The sequence below is a fragment of the Megalobrama amblycephala genome, linkage group LG1 (assembly GCF_018812025.1).
Source record: "Megalobrama amblycephala isolate DHTTF-2021 linkage group LG1, ASM1881202v1, whole genome shotgun sequence".
Lineage (NCBI taxonomy): Eukaryota > Metazoa > Chordata > Actinopteri > Cypriniformes > Xenocyprididae > Megalobrama > Megalobrama amblycephala.
This window is the reverse complement of record NC_063044.1, coordinates 3,334,566-3,351,152: the sequence shown is the minus strand read 5'-3', so window position 1 is coordinate 3,351,152 and position 16,587 is coordinate 3,334,566. Positions and strand designations below refer to the sequence as shown.

Sequence of the window (16,587 nt, the reverse complement as noted above, 5' to 3'; positions counted from 1 at the left end):
AACTTCTACATTTTATGAAAAATACAACTTTATCAATAACTATAAATCAGCTTTTGTTTAAGTCAAGCTTAAAACCCTGTCAGCCATTCTGGAAGGTGAATTTACTTGATACAATTTGGTGTTTACTGATATTACTATTTTTTTATTTTGAAACATGTCTAAAATTTTGGTTACATTGTTGCAAATTTTGAACCAGATATAAAATAAATGTAAAATAATCTGTATTTTGACCTGATGTTGACAATCAATATGAACATTTTTCAAATCTCACTTTACTGACCTTTTGTTGAATATTAGAGTAACTGCATATCTAAATGTGTAGTTGAATCTTTCTAACATGAATGTTATTCATCATGAATGAATGAAGAATAAACACCAACCTCTTTGTTCTTCAGTATCTTCAGTGTGTTTCATTCTGCAGGGTTCTGGATCACTCATGTTCTCACTGTCCTCTTTATTAAACTCAATCTTTACTGGTTTCAGCTCTTCCTGATGCTCTGATGGTCATCTGATGGGAACATTCCAGCATTTATTGGTGAATTGATGTGGGAGGGGCTTCACTTATGATGTTACTGTTGTGGGAGGAGCTTCATTGATGATGAATCCCAGTGTGGGAGGAGCTGATCTGCCAAAATAAAAAAATATATCAGTTATGGGGTTTGTTTTTGAATTAAATGATAACAATGTAATGTAACAAAATTATTCCAAATATGGATAATGGTAAGGAAAACAGTTCTACACATAAAGACAGATTTAAATGTAGATATTTGTAGTCATCAAATCCCCTCAGTCTGCTGACAGCAATGAAATGAGCTTTAAGTGTCAATTTACAGCAGATCTGAAGACATCAGCATAATAAATGAGGTGAAAACAGGAACTATTGTCATGAAATAAAGAGTGTTTTCAGCAGTTTCTCTGTTCATATTGATGATCCTCAGACTATCAACACTCATTCAACAACACATTCAGATCATTAGCAGATCATCAGAGTGTTTGCTGTTAGAAACTGATTATTGGAGTCAGGATATATGAGAAAATCCTATAAACTGCTCTAATTAAAGACAATACTGTTATTTCTCACAACATGACATGGATAAAAAACCACAATACAAAAACAAACAGTAATGACACTCATCTTCATCAACCACTGTTGCAAAATAACTATGAATTAACTATAACTATGAAACATGGTTTGGTTTGATTTTATGATAAGATTCACTGTAATAAAGTAATTAGATCTTTAACATGTAACAGTTTTATGTGCAGAAACTGAAAACTCTCCCCGTCTCAGACTCAGAAATCCTGCTGGAAAGATCTCACTTAGAGAAAAACTCTGAGATTTTAGATTTCTACTTTAACTATTTGCAATTTTTGTAAAGCTTTCATTTGTTGTATGGATATTATTGCATCAGGAACTACTTTGTCACTTTCTGGAACATGTTTTTATTTTTTGTTAATATGGTAATTTATCTAAAACCATTATAAATGTTTTGCTTTTGATTTAGTATGACGTTGTTATTAAACAGTGTTTCGTTTTGTTTCTGAATGAATCTGCGTTTTGAGCGAATCAATCGGGTGAATCAATGATTTAGTGGTGCACTCATAAAGAGAGCCATTTACTTCATTTCTGAATGAATCAGCCGTTTGAACCAATCGACTGAATGGAAAGGACTCAGTAACTCACTCATTAAGACATTTACTTCCACCTACTGGCAGTTTTAAATTCTTTTTTAGAGTATAACTTTAATAAATAAATCATTTTTCCATATTAATAATTATAATTTACTCACCCTCACGTTGAATCAAATAAAATATTTAAAGCTACTTTTTGTAATGTCTCTTAGATGGTCTTTTGGAGGTAATTTCTCAGACAAATTTTACATGGGATTAAATTGTGATTAATTAATTGCCATACTGTGTAATTAATTAAATAAATTAATTTATCTAAAACTAAATGTTTTGTTTTAATATGGTAAAATGTTTAGCAGCAGTGGTTGTAGAAGATGAGTGTCATTAGTGTTTGTTTTTGTATTATTGGTGTTTTATCCGTGTCATGTTGTGAGAAATAACAGTATTGTCTTTCACTAGAGCAGTTTATAGGACTCCAATAATGGGTTTCTAACAGCAAACACTCTGATGATCTGCTAATGATCTGAATGTGTTGTTGAATGAGTGTTGATAGTCTGAGGATCATCAATATTAACAGAGAAACTGCTGAAAACACTCTTTATTTCATGTCAATAGTTCCTGTTTTCACCTCATTTATTATGCTGATGTCTTCAGATCTGCTGTAAATTGACACTTAAAGCTCATTTCATTGCTGTCAACAGACTGAGGGGATTTGTGGACCTCAAATATAAACAATTATTTTTGTCTTTGAGCTTTTAACTGTTTTTCTTACAGTTCTTTACTACTTTTCTAGATATCTGTCATTATTTTAATGGAGAAACAGAATAAAGACAATAATCAGTTGTTTTACGATAGACTGATATAAATTCTGAATGCGTTTAGTTTATGGGTGAAATACAAAAAGGGGTTAATATAGCACAAAAAAAAAATAATTAATTGAAAAAGAAAAAACTTTTCAGGCATATTTAGAACAAGAATCATTTGACAACATTCAAACACTGTATTGAAGGATCACAGTGCAGCCCAAAATACTCTTTAATTGACATTTTAAATCTTTATAAATCTTTATACCACTTTCCTTCAAACCACTAGCTTTCACTCATTTGTCACCAAGAAGTTTTTAATCATTTAAAATATAATGAAATTTAGTATGATCTCTTATTCTTTTATATATTTTATTAAATACAGGTTAAAATAACTATTTTCTTTTTGCATTAAATATATCTGTTACACCAAATGATGATGGCACATTAAAACATTTTGTTTTCACAAAAGTAATTTGAAACATTAAACAGACACATTTCATTTAGTGGGTTTTCTATGTAAAATCACTTTTGTACATTTCATTTGATGCAGACACTACAGTTTGATATTTGGACTTTAACCCTATAAAAACAAACACAGTAACTGATTTATTTTGGATTTGGGCAGATCAGCTCCTCCAACCAATCTGCAGTTCAGTCAACAAAGCCCCGCCCACTGCAATTTACTTAATGAAGCTCCTCCCACAGCAGTCACATCATCTTTACTTTCCCCTCCCACTGTTATTACATCAACAGAAAAGCTCCTCCCACTGCAGTTCATCAATAAATGCTGGAATATTCCCATCAGACAAGCACTGAAGCATCAGGAAGAGCTGAAAACTGCAAAGACTGAGTTTATTAAAGAGGACAGTGAGAACATGAGTGATCCAGAACCCTGCAGAATGAAACACACTGAAGATACTGAAGAACAAAGAGGTTGGTGTTTATTCTTCATTCATTCATGATGCTGAACAACATTCATGTTAGAAAGATTCAAGAACTTTTGCACATTTAGAGAAACAGTTGAACTGTGAAATGATACATAATGTTCATTTTTAATACTCAGTTTGAGAAACCTTCGTATTAATTGTCAACATCAGATCAAATATTTTACATTTGTTTTATATCTGGTTCACAATTTGCAATAGTGTTACCAGAATTGAAGCATTTTCAATACAGTTTTCAACACTGTTATTTTTAGGAGTAAACTGTAAAAACAAAATTGAAATGGTTTACAAAAGTAAATTTACAAAAGTAAATGAACTTTCCAGAATGGCTGACAGGGTTGTGAGTGTAACTTGAGCAAAATCTCTTCTTACAGTAACTTTGGTAACAGGGTTGATGAATGCAGTCATTCATTTGTGTAAAAACTGAGACAATGGATTGAGATTATTTTCTTGTCTCCCATCATGCTGTAGAAAGAGCCCAGATGATGTCACTTCCTGGGCGTCACAGTTTTAAGAAATCCTCTGGTTTTAAAAGGAGGAAAATCATGTCAGAAGTAACAGGGTTGAGTGAATCATGTAGGACACTGATAATAACACATTTAAAGATGCAGTCAGACTTTGGGCATGTGAACTTTCTACAGACACAGCAGCCGTCAAGATATGACTTGATATATTTTTAAAAACATAAATAACAAATAATAATCACTCCAGAATATACAATCTACTCTACTTTACTGCAAACTTCACCTGATCTTGTGTTTCTGGTGTCCCTCATTCACATGCGCATGAATGGAAGTCAGTGGAAGGAGAAGTCTCTGTGAACGGCCCTTAATAATTACACAGTTTTAAGAAAATAAATTAAATATCAATCTAAATGTTGATGTCAAAATATGGCTGTCAATATCACATTAGATCACATTTTGACACAGTCTCCTCTGATAACAGATCATTCTAAATTATAATGTTGACATGCATTTCCTGTAAAGCTGCTTTGAAACAATATGTATTGTGAAAAAGCGCTATACAAATAAGTGTGAATTGAAAATTGATAGTTTTGTCTTTGATCAAATATATTTAATAGTTCTTACTACAGAAGCATGCTCTAATGTTTTAAATATAAAATTGTGTAAGACTAGATTTTCCTGCTAAAACAAAAGCTGAGATCAAACACCCTGCATAAAATAATAAACACCCCCTGGAGAGAAGATCTCATAGAAAGAGCACAGGACACGCCTTGACCAAACTTTTCTCCTCCTTTATCTGTGCAAAATGAAATGTTATTACTTGATTCATTCTGGACTCTGCATCAATATTATCTGTTTTATAGCAGTTGTCTATCACAGCAAGTCTCAATTTTATGACCTTTCGCTTCATATTTCTCTCTTTAAATTATTTTGATCTACTGAAAATTAAATGACTTTTTTTTCCCTCTCATTTTAGACCTGATGGAAGAAAGCGCAGAAACATTTTTAAAGAAAAGAGCCAAGAAATCTTTCACCTGCACTCAGTGTGGAAAGAGTTTCTCAACCAAACAATATCTTGAGATTCACATGAGAGTTCATACTGGAGAGAAGCCGTTCACATGTGATCAGTGTGGGAAGAGATTCACGCGATCATCACACCTTAAAGAACACATGAGGATCCACACTGGAGAGCAGCCGTTCACATGTGATCAATGTGGGAAGAGCTTCAAACAAAGAGGAAATCTTAAGGAACACATGAAAGTTCACACTGGAGAGAAGCCACACACATGTGATCAATGTGGGAAGAGTTTCAGTCAATCATCAAGCCTTAAAGAACACATGAGGATCCACACAGGAGTGAGACCGTTCACATGTGATCAGTGTGGCAAAGCATTTCTTGGGGAATCAACCTTAAAGAAACACCTGAAAATTCATACAAAGGAGAAGCCATATTCATGTTCTGTGTGTGGAAAGAGTTTTTCACAGCTGCAATATTTATATGCACATGAGAAAACACACGCTGGTGTGAGAGAGTACATGTGCTTTGAGTGTGAGAAGACTTTTACTACAGAGAGTGATTTAAAAGTGCACCAGAGGATTCACACTGGAGAAAAACCTTACAAGTGTTCACACTGTGACAAGAGTTTTAGTCAGATAGCACATCTGAAAACACATGAGAGGATCCACACTGGAGAAAAACCTTACAAGTGTTCACAGTGTGACAAGAGATTCAGTGTATCATCACATCTGAAAACACATGAGAGGATCCACACTGGAGAAAAACCTTACAAGTGTTCACACTGTGACAACAGATTCAATCAGTCATCATGTCTGAAAACACATGAGAGGATCCACACTGGAGAAAAACCTTACAAGTGTTCACACTGTGACAAGAGATTCAATCAGTCATCAAATCTGAAAACACATGAGAGGATCCACAGCAGAGAGAAGCTGCACACATGTGATCAGTGTGGAAAGAGTTTCACTATTAAAAATCAGCTGAAGATACACATGAAGATCCATGCAGTGAAGGGCCACATCACCAAGGTCTGAAATCATAAGTAGTTCATCTTATGTGCTAAGAAAAAATGTCACTTTTGTGTAAGTTAGATACAGCCAAATCTCTCCTCTCCACCTATAGTTGGCGCTGTTGCTCTGTGGCTAATGTTGAATTATCCAGGTTGTGGATGAGGAGCGACCACAAAATGCCTCATTCATTCATAGTTAGCCGTTTCTCAATATGTGCTCTTGTCTGTACTTGTGTGAAACGTCATCAGTCGCTGTCCAAGTACTGTTCAAATGTGTTCTTGATCCGCCCCTTTTATCGAGGATGCATCGAGAGGTGACTTGTGCAGACTTGAGACAGCCAGGTATACCAGAATGCATCACGCACTAACCAGCAAGCATCAATAGTAAAGCAGAAAACCTGTGTAATTTAAACATATTACTGTTATTATGTCATGATATGTAGAATTAGTGTTCAGGCATGTAGGAATGTACTGGTTTAAAGCTCAAATTTGTGGTTTATTGATAAAAAGAAGCACCTATTTGGAGTTGTGAGATCCAGGCAATCACCGGGCGGTGGGCGCTCAGTGCTCATGTACTCCGCCGAAAACCACCTAACCTCAGCTAATCCTTCTGACGTTTGGCTCTGACGCTATTTGGTTTGGTTGATGCTGGCTCTGATGTCTCTGTAGTGGTTAAAGATAATATAATTCATCTTTTGTAAATCTAATGGGTGATCTTTGGTGTCATTAATCTATAATTTGTTTAACTAAAAGTTTAATGTCATAACTTATAGTTTGCTGTTGTAGCCTACTAGAGTGCTGATTTTGTATGTTTGACTGAATCGTTTGCTTTATTTTTTTATTGTAGCTTCTTATACCTTTTGCTTATACTTTTATAATGAGTATTTGGATATTGTTGGCCATTAAAACTGACATTTAACAAAAAGAGTCAGGGTTGTGTTTTATATTTGCAGACTATATGCACATACAGCCACATATGTTTAATATTTTTAAAATGGAAATGAAAAGTGGAAGAGCTGTGTTTTATAGTTCGTTTGGTAATAACTAGACATGCAGTGAAGACTGTAACACTGCCTAAATAAGGCAGGCTACACAAATAAAGTTTGTTATTTTCCCTCCTAAAACTGTTTGAATGAGTGCAGATACAACAAATAACCACAAAACACAGAATAAATGCCAACCCAGAGTGTATTATACAAGATGAAACAGAAAAGCAATATATAAAAATGTATACAGTTGTGTGACAAAGTGCTTGCCCCTTCCTGATTTTTTTATTTTTTTTGCATGTTTGTCACACTTTAATGTTTAAGATCATCAAACTAATTTAAATATGAATCAAAGATAACACAAGCAGTGTTGGTCACATTGCTTTAAAAAAGTAATTAGTTATAGTTACTAGTTACTTCTCACAAATAGTAACGGAGTTAGTAACTGAGTTACATCATTATAAAAGTAACTAATTACCAGGGAAAGTAACTATTGCGTTACTTTAAAAAAAATAAAATAAAAATATGCCAAATAAATTGAATGCCCCCAATATTACATATAAGTCTAAGTATAACATGGAGTGGGTCAGATAAGATTTTTACCACTTCATTAAGTTTTGCTTTGTAGAAAGCCTTTCTTTAAAGTGAATTTCGTTTTGTAAAAATTGTATCTTAATTTTAATCAATGTGTCATCTACCAATTGCTTTGATTTAATATATAACAAGCAAATATAGTAGACAATAAAATCATGACATGGAGGCGCGGGCGCGATCACTGGCGCGTGAACTGGAGCGCGTCTTAAATGAACCGAAACTCAGAGGCTGCTTGCCTCGCAGACATGAGAAATATATCTATAGAATGCTTGAAATATCTACTTTAACGAAAATGAAGTTATTAAAAACGAAAAGAAAGAGGCTACTCTGATTATGTAGCCTAATCCGAATGAAATGTGCATTATCTCTCTAGGCGCGTCCATATGAGCAGATGATCAACAATGAGAATCAGCAATGTCAACTTCATCTTTGCAGCCGAAACTGATTCAGAAAACATTACTTTATTAATAAACAATTAAAATGTCTCCTTACTGTTTTTGTCACACTCATAATCATTACTTTTGCCGGTTCTTTATGGCAATTATGCGTGCCATTGAGTGCTATATAGCCTTTATTATGTAAACGCTCCTTATTATGGTTTATTCTCTCCAGTATTTAAGAAATTAAATTAATATAAATGTGATTAGTCAACTAATAGCTTAAATGAACAACTACTAGTCGACTAGAAAAAAAACTCATTTCACATATTTTCGATCAAGCATCAAAAAGGGTATTCTGGTTTGAGCTCGCGCTTCGCGCGCATGCTCTGACAGACACACACACAGCGCATCGTACATTATTATCAGTTTAAAATTATATTTGTGTATGACTTACCGCAGCACACACCAGAGAAAAAAACTTTGCAGGTCCTATGGCTGAGAGAGAGCTTACTCGGATGAAAACCGCTTCAGTGAGCTCAATTATAGTAACGCGGCATTTTTTTTTTTGTCAGTAACGGTAACGGCGTTGTAATGGGAGAAAAAGTAATTCGTTTGATTACTCGTTACTGAAAAAAGTAACGGCGTTAGTAACGCCGTTTATTTATAACGCCGTTATTCCCATCACTGAACACAAGTAAGCACAACATGCAGTTTTTAATATGAAGGGAAAACAAAATCCAAACCCACATGGCCCTGTGTGAAAAAGTGCATGCCCCTGCTGTTAAAACATAACTTAACTGTGGTTTATCACACATGAGTTCAGTTTCTCTAGCCACATCCAGGCCTGATTACTACCACATCTGTTCGCAATCAAGAAATCACTTAAATAGGACCTGCCTGACAAAGTGAAGTAGACCAAAAGATCCTCAAAAGCTACACATCATGAGATCCAAAGAAATTTAGGAACAAATGAGAAAGAAAGTAATTGAGATCTATAAATCTGGAAAAGGTTATAAAGCCATTTCTAAAGCTTTGGGACTCCAGCGAACCACAGTGAGAGCCATTATCCACAAATGGTGAAAACATGGAAAAGTGGTGAACCTTGGATTTAGTTTTCCCTTCATAATAAAAACCTTCATTTAAATACAGCATGTTGTGTTTGTTTGTGTTATCTTTGATTAATACTTCAATTTGTTTGATGATCTAAAACATTAAAGTAAAAAAAATAAATAAAAAATCAGGAAGGGGGCAAGCACTTTTTTTCACACCACTGTATGTGTGTGTGCAAGATTGTCCTTTTAAGTCGTTTTGAGTTCGGGAGCACGTTGAACAGCACTGTCCTGTGATGAAGTCCAAGGCAAAATTATCCCACCAGGTTGGATATTTCCACAAGGATAAAAAACAGTTACAGACAAAAACAGGGAGTGAAAATGGAGCAATTGTGTTTAATTATCCAAAGAGAGCATTTTGAGTGTTGCTCCAGAATGCCGGTAAGTCCACTTCTTTTATGGGAAATGTCATGATCCTGAAAATGCCTTGTTGATGCTAGAGGTCAGAGGAGAATGGGCCGACTGATTCAAGCTGATAGAAGAGCAACTTTGACTGAAATAACCACTCGTTACAACCAAGGTATGCAGCAAAGCATTTGTGAAGCCACAACACGCACAACCTTGAGGCGGATGGGCTACAACAGCAGAAGACCCCACCGGGTACCACTCATCTCCACTACAAATAGGAAAAAGAGGCTACAATTTGCACGAGCTCACCAAAATTGGACGGTTGAAGACTGGAAAAATGTTGCCTGGTCTGATGAGTCTTGATTTCTGTTGAGACATTCAGATGGTAGAGTCAGAATTTGGCGTAAACAGAATGAGAACATGGATCCATCATGCCTTGTGACCACTGTGCAGGCTGGTGGTGGTGGTGTAATGGTGTGGGGGATGTTTTCTTGGCACACATTAGGCCCCTTAGTGCCAATTGGGCATTGTTTAAATGCCACGGCCTACCTGAGCATTGTTTCTGACCATGTCCATCCCTTTATGACCACCATGTACCCATCCTCTGATGGCTACTTCCAGCAGGATAATGCACCATGTCACAAAGCTCGAATCATTTCAAATTGGTTTCTTGAACATGACAATGAGTTCACTGTACTAAAATGGCCCCCACAGTCCCCAGATCTCAACCCAATAGAGCATCTTTGGGATGTGGTGGAACAGGAGCTTCGTGCCCTGGATGTGCATCCCACAAATCTCCATCAACTGCAAGATGCTATCCTATCAATATGGGCCAACATTTCTAAAAAATTCTTTCAGCACCTTGTTGAATCAATGCCACGTAGAATTAAGGCAGTTCTGAAGGCGAAAGGGGGTCAAACACAGTATTAGTATGGTGTTCCTAATAATCCTTTAGGTGAGTGTATATTGAAAATAGCAGAGGGCCTAACACAGATCTGTCACAGACACGTCAGGTTCCACCATCGACCAATCCCAGGACACTCAATCACCTGAATACTAATCATCGCCACCTGCACCTCATCATCACCGCAATCACCAGCACTATAAGGATTCCACACTCACACACACTCTTTGTCCGATCTCGTTTGCATTATACTTGCCTGTATGCTTACCTTAAGGACTCCAGACGATCTACTTACCTGTCTCCAGCGTCTCCTGTATTCCTCGTGTGCTCCTCCATGTGTGTGTGTGAGTGTTTCCTGTCTCCAGCGTCTATAGTCTCCAGCAGCATTCAAGCTCTTCACTCCTGAGATCACAAAAGGACAGTATTCTGCATCACTCCATTCATACTTCAAGTTATACTCACCTGCACAACTGTTTACCTCTGCTGGTATCAATAAACATCACTGTTTGTTTTACTCCTGCCTCCGACCCTTCTGTGTTGTAACAAGATCCTTGCAGCACTCCATAATTTACTATCGTTATCTTAGATTTTTCCCCGTTTAAATAGACAAAATTGTGATGGTATGATAGGTATGACCTAAACCACTGTAATGCCTGTCCCTGAATACCAGTGTAATTTTGTAGTCGATCTAGGAGTATTTTATGTTCTATAGCAGGGCTGGGCAAACTCAGTCCTGGAGGGCCACTGTCCTGCAGAGTTTAGCTGCAACCCTGATAAAACTCACCTGTGTGTAATCCTGAAGACCTTGATTAGCTGGTTCAGGTGTGTTTGATTAGGGTTGGAGCAAAACTCTGCAGGGACAGCGGCCCTCCAGGACCGAGTTTGCCCAGCCCTGTTCTATAGTGTTGAACGCAGCACTGAGATCAAGTAACACTAGTGTTGAGATACAGCCTTGGTCAGAAGCTACAAGTAAGTAAGTGAAAATTTTCATAGATAATGTTTTTTTTTTTTTTTTGCAAGAAGGAGCATAATTGGACCGACACTACTTTCTCTAGTATTTTAGACATAAATAGAAGATTTGATATGTGTCTGTAATTTGCTAGTACATTTGGATCTAATTGTGGTTTCTTAATGAGAGGCTTAATAACTGCTAGCTTGAATGGTTGTGGGACGTGACCTAGAGATAAAGATGAGTTGATAATATTGAGAAGAGGCTCTTCTGCTACAGGTAACAATTCTTTCAGTAGTTTAGTGGGTATTGGATCTAATAAACATGTTGTTGGTTTAGACGCAGTGATAAGTTTATTTAGCTCTTCCCGTCCTATAGTTGTAAAGCACTGCAACTGTTCTTGAGGGGCAATAATTGAGGCTGAATCATAAAACTCTGTCAAAGGTTGTTCATTTACATTTATCATTGTATTTCTTATGCTTTCAATTTTCTGATGTCTGTTTATTTGTTAATCTAGCTACAGTACTAAACAAGAACTGTGAATTGTTTTGGTTATTTTCTATGAGTTTGTGGAGATGCTCGGCCCTGGCTGCTTTTAGAGTCTTTCTATAGCGGGACGAGCTGTCTTTCCACGCGATTCTGAAGACCTCTAAACGAGTTTGTCTCCATTTGCGTTCTAGATTACGAGTTTCTTTTTACAAAGCACAAGTAATACTGTTGTACCATGGTACAGTATTTTTTTCTCTAACCTTTTTTAATCTGTAAACGCAGCCCCTAACGCATCATTTGTATTGTCTACATGAATGTTAAAATCTCCAACAATCAGCGCTTTACTTTTATTGTTAAACCTCACTATTCGGGGAATAGACAGTTTCTATAGATTGTACTACACTCACATGTCTATCAATTAAGTGGGCAGAACACAAACTGTGATTTGAGATTTGACTTACTAGTCATACTGTAACGGGACGGGACTCAGGCAGAGATCCATTTGCAGGCTTCATTAAACAGAGTTTGTAGTAAACAGGCAATGGTCAAACAGTGGCAAACAGGTATGGCAGAAAGCAGGCAGAATCGTAGCCGAGGAACAGGCAATGAATCAGGGCAGGGAGATATCGTTCACAAAACCAGGAAACAATAAACAATCCAAAAGGTCCAAAGGGCAGGTGGCAGAAATACAAACACAGGGAACAGACAGGATCAGAAACAGGCAGACAGACAAGGTAAATAACGCTCAGGGCAGCGTTTCCCAAAAGCATCGTAAGCTTAAGTTGATCGTAGCTCCATTGAAACCAATGGAGCTACGATCAACTTGGGCTTACGATGCTTTTGGGAAACGCTGCCCAGAATTGTACACTGGGTGAAACACGACCTCGCAATGTGTGTGTGTGAGTGAGAGTCCTTTATAGTCCAGGTAAAGAGCTTCAGGAGTATGTGGCAATAGGTGATTGGTGGAGTGAGTGCATGTGATAGGCAAGGAGGATGCTGGGAAGTGTAGTCCGGAACTGACAGGATTCGTGACACGTACGGTGCAAAGCGTCTTGGAGATGTTCTCCAACAGAAGATCAGCTCCGATTCTGCTGGGCTGCAGGCCATCAGCACGGAAGAGCCTAGGTCACTCCCAAAAAAGATTCCTGTGACGAGCAGGGCGGGCGAGAGCTGTGAGGGAACAGCGCAAGGCCGGTGACGCGAGAGTGAATGAGCTCCACCTGTGAGGCCTTGAGTCTCTCACGGTGGAGCTCCGGGGGGCATAAAAGGAGGAGCGACGACAGTGAAGGACGAGAGAGGACCAGGCCTGGATATTATTTTATGTTTCATTGTGTTTGTGTGGCCGGCAGACGTCCGCAAGGTTCTGCCGGCATTACTTTCGTTTTGTTTTGTGTTTTGTTTATTTTGATATTAAAGTTATGTTGAATGTTCGCCGGTTCCCGCCTCATTCTTCCCGTACATGCAAACTGTGTTACAATTCCAATTATTTATAAAGACCAGCTTCTGTTCAATACACCAAGACATCAACCATTCAATTAAAGCAAAAGATTTACTGAACCTTTCATGTCCTCGTCGGTACGTCGGAAGTGGTCCGGACACGATGATCCTCGTCGACTGGGAGTGGCGGTGGCAGCAGTGTTAAAGGGTTAGTTCACCCAAAAATGAAAATTCTGTCATTAATTACTTACCCTCATGTCGTTCGACACCCGTAAGACCTTTGCTCGTCTTCGGAACACAAATTAAGATATTTATGTTGAAATCTGATGGCTCAGAAAGGCCTCCATAGCCAGCAATATAATTTCCTCTCTCAAGACCCATAAAAGGTACTAAAGACGTCGTTCCAAAGTCCATCTCACGACAGTAGTTCTACAATCACTTTATAAAGCGACGAGAAGCGTTTTTGTGCGCAAAAAAACTAAATAACGACTTATATAGTGATGGGCCGATTTCAAAACACTGCTTCCGGAAGTTTTGAAGAGTTATGAATCAATGTATCAATTCATGATTCGGATCGCGTGTCAAACCGCCAAACTGCTGAAATCACGTGACTTTGGCGATCCGAATCATGAATCGATACACTGATTCATAACGCTTCAAAGCTTCAGGAAGCAGTGTTTTGAAATCGGCCCATCACTATATAAGTCATTATTTAGTTTTTTTTTGCGCACAAAAACTATTCTCGTCGCTTCATTAACTGATTGTAGAACTACTGTATTGAGATGGACTTTGGAACGACGTCTTTAGTACCTTTTATGGGTCTTGAGAAAGGAAATTATATTGCTGGCTATGAAGGCCTTTCTGAGCCATCGGACTTCAACATAAATATCTTAATTTGTGTTCTGAAGATGAACAAAGGTCTTACGGGTGTCGAGCGACATGAGGGTAAGTGGGTGAACTAACCCTTTAATATTGTGATGCAAACTTACCGAGGATTGGTGAGTGTCTGCACGGGAAGTTTCCAGCGTCGTTTGCCATTCCAGCAGCTCGGCCTGCTTCACCAGCAGATCTCAGATCTGCTTCTCCACGGCCTCCAGCTCCGACTGCACTGCATGCAGCTCGAACGTTTCTTCCAACACAAAGGTAGAGAAACATCCGATATACTCGCCATTAGAACAGATGAACAATAATATTGTGAGAGAGAAGAGTACAAACGCTAGCGTGACCATGACGCTACTGCTAGCGGGCTAAAGCTAGTAGCGTATGTTTGGGAAGTCGGATAAAAATAGCGATATCAAGGCAATCCAAGCATTTTTATATAAAATAATGTCGGCGATGTGTTCCCTCGCTGTAAAAGAGAGAATGATATGTTATAAATTTGATATTAAGAAAAAAAAACAAGCAATTAGGATTCAACTTGACGGAGCTCTAACTAAAACAGCACGCCAGCAACAGACGGGAAATGACATAATCCAAATCAGTATTACACACTGTTCGGTTACTTGCAGTTTGTGCAGTTAGTGGTGTACCTCTAATACACCACTATGTCCAACTGCGTTCAGCATCCGGTTAGTGAGGTCTGATCGCGCTCTGACAACAGCAGTGATGTCTCATGCATATACTTCAATGAGTGCTAGACATTACTTCTGTTGTCAGAGCGCGATCAGACCTCACTAACCGAGTGCTGAGTACAGTTGGACATTGCGGTGTTTTAGAGGTAAAAAATTATATACTCTTCGGTTTCTCACACAAACCGATCGTTTCACGTCTTAGGACATCAATGTGTCGTCACGTGCTGCAGGGTTTAATTTGGATTTGTCTATGCAAGTTTTTTCAACTCTTAATGATAGAGTTCCCATTCACTCCCTTTATTTGACTGACAGACGGCAACGGTTGGAGTTAAAAATCATAATTTGTGTTTTCCTGAGGAAACAAAGTCACGTACATCTTGGTTGCGCTGGGGGTAAGCAGATAAACATCAAATTTTCATTATTGGGTGAACTATCCCTTTAATAATTGCCTTTTTTAATTCTATTACTCCTTTTCCTATTACTACTTTAAACCTAATTTTATCACTGTTTGCAAACACTCAAGTTATCTATATGTGTGTGTGTGTGTGTTTTATGGGTTGTTATGGACTGTTTGTAATAGCAATAATTACACAAAATGTATTTGTATCTTGTAGTCAAAGTCATGAGATCAGGTGTTTGATTCTATGGGTCTTAACAAAGACATATCACAACAGTAACTCCGCCTGCTCGTCACCGAGGGTGCCCGCCTGCACTGTCCTCCACCCCTGCTAAATCTGCAAAGCAGCAGCCTGCACCCGGCAGACAGCAGGGTGCCAGACGCTGCGCCCAGCCTGCAGCCGAGCCAGGTGGACCTGAGACGGACGACCTGAAGGAGAGGAATACAGCCCACAACCTCACAAAAAGAGCTGGCAAGAATGTACTAGTCCGTTTGGACAGCACTGCAACTGTTGTGTAAATCAACCATCAGGGCAGTCTACGCTCCCGTTGCATGTTGCAACTTGCCCGCCATCTCCTCTTTTGGAGTCAGAATAATCTGAGGTTGCTTTGTGCCATTCACATCCCAGGTGTGCTCAACCGTGCAGCCGACAAGCTCTCAGAGCAGCCTCCACTTCCGGTAGAATGGAGATTCCATCCCCAGGTGGTCCAGGTGATTTGGCAGTGGTTCAGACCGTTCAGATCTGTTTGCCTCCCCGGACACAGCCCATTGTCAGTTGTTTTACTCCCTGAGTAAAAAGCTTGCATTGCATGCCAATGTTCATTGGCTCATTTAGTTACACTCAAAGGTGATAGGGCTCTCTAGCGATATCCCAGTTCGTCGGCTCACTTCTGACGTACGTCTCCGTTCCCTCCTTCAGGGAACGAAGGTTACATACGTAACCAAGACGGTCTCTGATATGGGAAACTTTTCTCACACTGAAGCCATGGAAACTTCTCTTTGGTGTTATTACATGGTTCTTGTAGTTTTCCTGTCTGTGAAACTCTTTCCCATTGGTATATTATTTTGTATTTGAGTAAATGTACAGTAATTAGTTACTGTACTTAAGAACCTTTTTGGAAATAATGATGTAAGCAAGTTTAACTCTGTACTTGACTATATTTTTTATAAAGTAAATGTACTTTCAACTCCTGTACATTTGTGATGAGTAATGCAATTAACCTTTTTGCATGGCACCTAACTTTTTCTGCAGCAATTTGTTTCTGCTATAAAGAAGGCACTGAAGGTACTTTATCTTGTGCGTTTTGCCTGTACTCAACCAAACTTGTACTTTACATGAATGTGAGTGCATTAGCAGTTAGTTGTGAATCGGAGGTGTTTGATTTAGGAGATGAGGTCATGACTGCACCGGTGATGAGCAGGGTTGCCAGGTTTTCACAACAAAAACCCACTGTAAAACACATTCGTACTACCATTGGTCCGTGATGATAATGTAATAGGAGGTGTGCGCCGAGGCTCTGCCTTCACTCGCGTGGAACGTTTCTATGACTCAT

General features: G+C 38.3%; 1 protein-coding gene across 1 annotated transcript; it reads left to right on the top strand.

Annotated features, from left to right (window-relative positions):
• Positions 1-3,885: 3,885 nt before the first annotated feature.
• On the top strand, positions 3,886-5,820 carry LOC125252903 (zinc finger protein 239-like; the record flags this gene model as incomplete). The annotated part of the gene is made up of 1 exon (XM_048166599.1): positions 3,886-5,820. A coding segment is annotated over exon 1 (996 nt), but the record flags the coding sequence as incomplete, so codon positions are not given.
• Positions 5,821-16,587: the final 10,767 nt, after the last annotated feature.